This window comes from Lepus europaeus, chromosome 23 (assembly GCF_033115175.1).
Source record: "Lepus europaeus isolate LE1 chromosome 23, mLepTim1.pri, whole genome shotgun sequence".
Taxonomy (NCBI): domain Eukaryota; kingdom Metazoa; phylum Chordata; class Mammalia; order Lagomorpha; family Leporidae; genus Lepus; species Lepus europaeus.
Window position 1 is genome coordinate 1,289,332 of NC_084849.1, and position 5,402 is coordinate 1,294,733.

General features: G+C 60.8%; 1 protein-coding gene across 1 annotated transcript in view; it reads right to left on the reverse strand.

Annotated features, from left to right (window-relative positions):
• Positions 1–3,036, reverse strand: part of ADGRD1 (adhesion G protein-coupled receptor D1) — a 112,973-nt gene extending 109,937 nt beyond the window's left edge. Inside the window, exons 1-2 of the mRNA XM_062182194.1 lie at positions 2,957–3,036; positions 2,830–2,866 (exon numbers count right to left, since the gene is read on the reverse strand). Of these exons, the coding sequence (XP_062038178.1) occupies positions 2,830–2,866; positions 2,957–3,013 (94 nt within the window). The 5' untranslated portion in view covers positions 3,014–3,036. The remainder of the gene's footprint in view (positions 1–2,829; positions 2,867–2,956) is intronic.
• Between the last annotated feature and the right edge of the window lie 2,366 nt (positions 3,037–5,402).

Below are 5,402 nucleotides of genomic sequence, written 5' to 3' on the forward strand. Positions count from 1 at the left end.
GAGGGGGAAGGGGAGAGGGAAGGGGGGAGGGGAAGAGGGAAGGGGAGGGGGAGAGGGAAGGGGAGGGGGAGGAAGGGGAGGGGGAGAGGGAAGGGGAGGGGAGGGAGGGGAGGGAGGGGGAGAGAGGGGGAGAGGGAAGGGGAGGGGGAGAGGGGGAGAGGGAAGGGGAGAGGGAGGGAGGGGGAAGGGAGGGGGGGGATAGACTGCCTTCACCAAGAGCCAGGCGAGGACAGAGCGGGCAGCAGCAGGGCGTTGTCCTCGGGGAGACACCTGACGGTGATCCCACCAGCCCTCATCACCGTTCCAGAGAGGAGAGGAGAAGGAATAGACGGATAGGGAAAGCAATGGCGGCGGGGGAAGTACCAAGTCCCCAGAGCTGGAGCAGTTAGACGGGAGGGGAGGACCCCCCCCCACCCCGCCGACAGGGGCAGCGGGAGCCTCCGCCCGCGCCCTGGGCACTCCTGCCGCTCCGCGCCGCTGTGACTGCTGGGGCAGTGGGCTCTGCAGGGACCATCTTCTCTGCCTCCATCAGGTCGTGGAGAGCAAGTCTGTGTGGAACCAAGACTGAGCTCACAGCTCCTGGAAGTCTAGGGTCAAGAATGCACGTGCGTGTGCGTAGGCTGCACAGACGTCCATGGGCACGTGTGGCCGCTATAGACATGTGTGGACACCTGTGGGCTGTGTGGACATGTCTGTGCACAGATAGATGTGTGTGAACTGTGTGGATGTGAGTGCATATGGACGTGTGTGGGCACATGTGGACATGTGAGTGCATGTGGGGGTGTGAGGACTCTGAGGACATGTGTGGACACGTATGGGTGGATGGGGATGGACTCTGGACGCATGTGGATGTGTGTGGACTGTGTGGACACATGTGGACATGTGTGGGCACATGTGGATGTGTGAGTGCATGTGGGGTGTGTGGACTCTGAGGACATGTGTGGACATGTATGGGTGGATGGGGATGGACTCTGGACGCATGTGGATGTGTGTGGACTGTGTGGACACATGTGGACATGTGTGGGCACATGTGGATGTGTGAGTGCATGTGGGGTGTGTGGACTCTGAGGACATGTGTGGACACATGTGGACTGTGTGGACACATGTGGACGTGTGTGGGCATATGTTGGACGTGTGAGTGCACGTGGGGGTGTGGACTCTGAGGACATATGTGGACGCATATGGGTGGGTGTGGATGTGGCTGGACACCTGTGGGCTCTGAACTGTGTGGATGCATGAGAACACATGTAAATGCTGTCTCGCAAGGCAAAGTCTGAGAAGAGCCCCAGCGCTCCTTTGCCATGCGTGACGGCTGGTTCTGTGGCTCCGGGACATGCCAGCTCTGCCTGACCCCCCTGCTCTACAATGCCTGCCAAGGAGAGCCCCTGCGCCCCGCCTCCCGTCTCTCCTCCACCAGAACCAGCGTGAGCTGCAGGCAAGGCTGGGCGTGAGAACAGGAGCTTTGTGGCACAGGCAACCTCTGCATTGCCCAGCCCCAGGCCACGGAAACCCTGCTTGCTTCCTTTGGGCGTTCTGGTTGGAGAAAGGAGGACACGTGGCCACCACAGCGTCCACTCCTCCCAGACAGGGGACTTACGGAGCACAGTGAAAGTTCACATGGGAGAGAAGAGGCCGCGTCCCCAGCGCCGTGGCTGGCACACGGAGGTGACAATGACTGCTCCGTCCTGAGCCGCGACACTCAGCAAGGAGAGGAAAGCCCTCCCGCCCAGCTGACACCTGTGCGTTATGGGCGCTCGCCCAGAGCAGGGCTCTCTGGGAGCTCAGGTCGCACCTGCACTGGGTCCCCCAAGGGCTGGCCGGGGCCTACCGTGTCTGAAGGCTAGTCCTTCGAAAGGTGGGCAGGGCTGCTCGGAGGAGAGACAGGGAACCTGTGTCACCAGCAGGTCACCAGCGGGCCAGCCGAGGCTTAGAGCCCAGCGGAGGTCTCCTCACCACACGCAACCTCCAGCAACAGACACGCGTGGCATTAGCCCGCAGCGGGTTCCTGTCACTCACTGGCACCCTCCCCCCTTCCCACCTGGCTCCTTGTGGCCTGCAGATATGCACCCCACACACCCACCAAGACACACCTGGTCCCGACACTGCAATGCTGAACAGCCACAGTGGCCAAGAGGCTCCGAGCCTGTGCCATCGTACAACACGTAAAGCCACCGCCTGCGACTCCGGCATCCCACAGGGGCACCAGTTCAAGTCCCAGCTGCTCCACTTCTTATCCAGCTTCCTGCTAATGGCCTGGGAAAGCACCGGAAGACAACCCTAGTGCTTGGGCCACTGCACCCACATGGGGACCCAGATGGAGTTCCAGACTGCTGGTTATGGCCTGGCCTAGCTCTAGCCGTTGTGGCCATTTGAGGAGTGAACCAGCAGATGGGAGGTCGCTCTCTGTCTCTATCTCTAACTGCTTTTAAATAAATAAGATCTTTAAAACAAAAGATAAGAGGCTCCCTCAGTGCCAGGTGTAGGCATGGAGGGGAAATCCCCTCCCCGAGGAGACATCAGGGATGGAGTGACCCAGCACCTTGAGGGGGGAGGGGGCTGCAGCGTTTGTCACTGAAGACGCGAGACACGAGTCGAAGGAGACAGAAAATGTTCAGCCCCGAAGGAGCGCATTTGCTTCATCAAAAGACTTTGTTCTCACGACCCAAGCAAGAGACGGCTGGACAGGAGACCTGCTTCCCCACCCACGGCTGTGGAGGGCCAGCGAGACGGGCAGCCCACCAAGGGCCTTCGCGGAGCCCTCAGAGAGAAACAAAGGAACTCTTCCCAGGGTGCCCACAGCAAGCAAGAACGCACGGAGGAAACTCCTACCTGGATGGTCCTGGAACCTGGAGTCAGCGCCACGCACCTGCACACAGAAGATCACAGCGTGAGACACACCTGGGACACGCGGCAGCCGGCAGCGGCAGCGATCCAGGAGAGCCCCCAGGGACCTTACCTGGAAGTTGCAAAAGAGCGGCAGCAGCCAGCAGCCCAGAGGCAGCAGCTTCCTCATGGTTCCCTCGGTGGCTCCGCGGCCTGGGGGCGTCCTGAGTTCCGGGCCGGCTGGGGGGGGGGGGGGGCCTGGGGGCGTCCCTGAGTTCCGGGGAGCGGCCCCCTTCAGCTTTCACTTCCCTGGGAAAGGCGCATTCTCGGGGTTCAGAGGCAGCAGGGTGGGAGTCTTCCTCAGCCTGTGTGAGATCAGCTGCCGGGAGTGCTAATGGGTGTTCCTTTCTGGTCTGCAAACTTGGAATTCCTCAGTGATCGATAAACACATGGCAGCTGGCAGGCCCCGCGGAATGCGACTGCGATGCGGGAGGAGAAACCCCAGGCGGCTCGCGGCCCCGGGCAGGCTGTCCCCAGCCAGCGGGCAGCCCCGGCCGGCAGCGTCCGCCGCGAACTTCAAGAGCTTCCTTGGCCCGCGTCCAGGTCTGCGGGCGGACTTTCCTCTTCTGCTTGAAGTGCGGGAGAGAAGACGCCGCAGGCGGCCGGGTGCGCCCCGGAGCTCCTGCCCGCCCTGGGCTGGCCTGGCCCTGGCTGAGCACGCACCTCGTCCCTGCGGGTGGAGAGCAGTGAGTGATGTCAGAGGCTCTCCTCAAACTTTGGGCTCTCCGTTCACACCCGGCCTGTGGCTGCTGCGTCTTCCTGGGTCCTAACACCAGCCTGTTAGGAACAACTGGAAAGATCCGCAGGGTCAGAAGCAGACCAAACCGACACGTGTGTGTGTGTGTGTGTGTGTGTGAGAGAGAGAGAGAGAGAGAGAGAGAGGGAGAGAGGGAGAGAGGGAGAGAGGGAGAGAGGGAGAGAGGGAGAGAGGGAGAGAGGGAGAGAGGGAGAGAGACGCCTTCCAGTCGGCACCCTCAAAGTCAGCATGAATATAAAACACAAAGTGTAAATCAAAGTGTGAACTCCGTTTCCACCCGCGTCCCGGGCGCCCAGAGTGAGACACCAGGAGATCTATGGGCCAAAGGGGGGAAAAACACAGCGCCATGGCTGCCACACCAAGCCTCAGCCTTAACCCTTTCAGAAGGCGGGTGTGTGATGGGACACTTTTACGAGATGTCCTGCGTGAGCACGTACCCCCACCACAGCACCCAACGTGATAGCATCCGACCTCAGCCAGCTGGGCCTCCATTTGCCCACGACCCACAGTGTATCCGAATGACTCCACAGGCAGCCTCCCCCCCCCCCCCGCCCCCGCTGCGGGTGCTTCCCTCGCTAGGGCGTGCTCGGCTGTCAGCACCAACACCGACACCCTCCCTCCTGCGCTGGGCTGCGGGGCAGAGCACCGCCCCTCTCTGTTTCCAGCCGGGCCTCTGCGCGGTGCGGCTGAGAAAGAAGTAGAGCTTGGAAAATATGTAGCACTCAATAAACGGTGCCATTTTTTATGGAGAGAAAACATCACTGGGCGAGGATCACTATAAAGCAGAAAGTAGACGCCGGCTGATACCGTTATCTCCGCTGTCCTGGCTTTAAATGGGAACCAGGCGTCCCGAACCCACACGCTTCCAAAAGAGGACAAGAAAATGGCTTGCATCGCCCCGGGGGAGAGAGACGCTGATGTCAGAACACAAGGTGATTATTTTTAACTTGCGCCTGCCTCCGCCGGCCTTGCAGATTGTCCGATAGCCTGGGCCTCCCCGAGCAGCTGCAGCAGGTTCCCGAGGTTTCTGTGAACTCTCCCCCACTCTTGGCACTTGCAAACCCATGGACTCCACGACCTTTATCCCCTTGCATGGGTGTGAGCGCTGGGAGGACAGTTCACACCTTTATCTTTGCCTCCCGTCCACCACCCACCTGCCGCCTCCCTCCGACTGCCCTGGGAGGAGGCAGGTACCACAGCGCTAACTTGAGATGAATTAAACAGGTGCTGAGTCCATGCCCCTCTCCTTTCCAAGACTGAGCGAAGCAGACGTGGCTGTCTTTCATCCCTTGCTTGCTTTGAGAGACAGAAGGGGAAAGTGAGTCCCGTTGGCTCGTTCACTCCCCAGATGCCCACGGCGGGGGCAGGGCCAGGCCAAAGCTGGGAAGTGGGAACTCCATCCAGGTCTCCTGCGTGGGTGGCAGGGACCCAAGGGCTTCTGTCATCGCCGCTGCTTCCTGGAGCGTGCGTCAGCAAGAAGCTGGACCCTGGGGCGGAGCAGCCAGGCGCCCCAGTGCCTGACCCACAGGCCAAACCAACCCCCCAACACACACACACATTTTTCTAATCACCAAATTGCTATCACATAATGAGAGGCTCCACTCAGACTAGAAACTGATACAGAAGAATTCGGCAGCCCCCGCCCCAGGTGTCTACACGCTCCCTGGGCTGCAGGCTCTGTGCGCTCAGTGAAAGAGCAGCCCTTCCTGAAGTGTGGCGGGCCTGGGTCAGGGGACTTGGGATTGGCTGTGGGTCTCCCTCG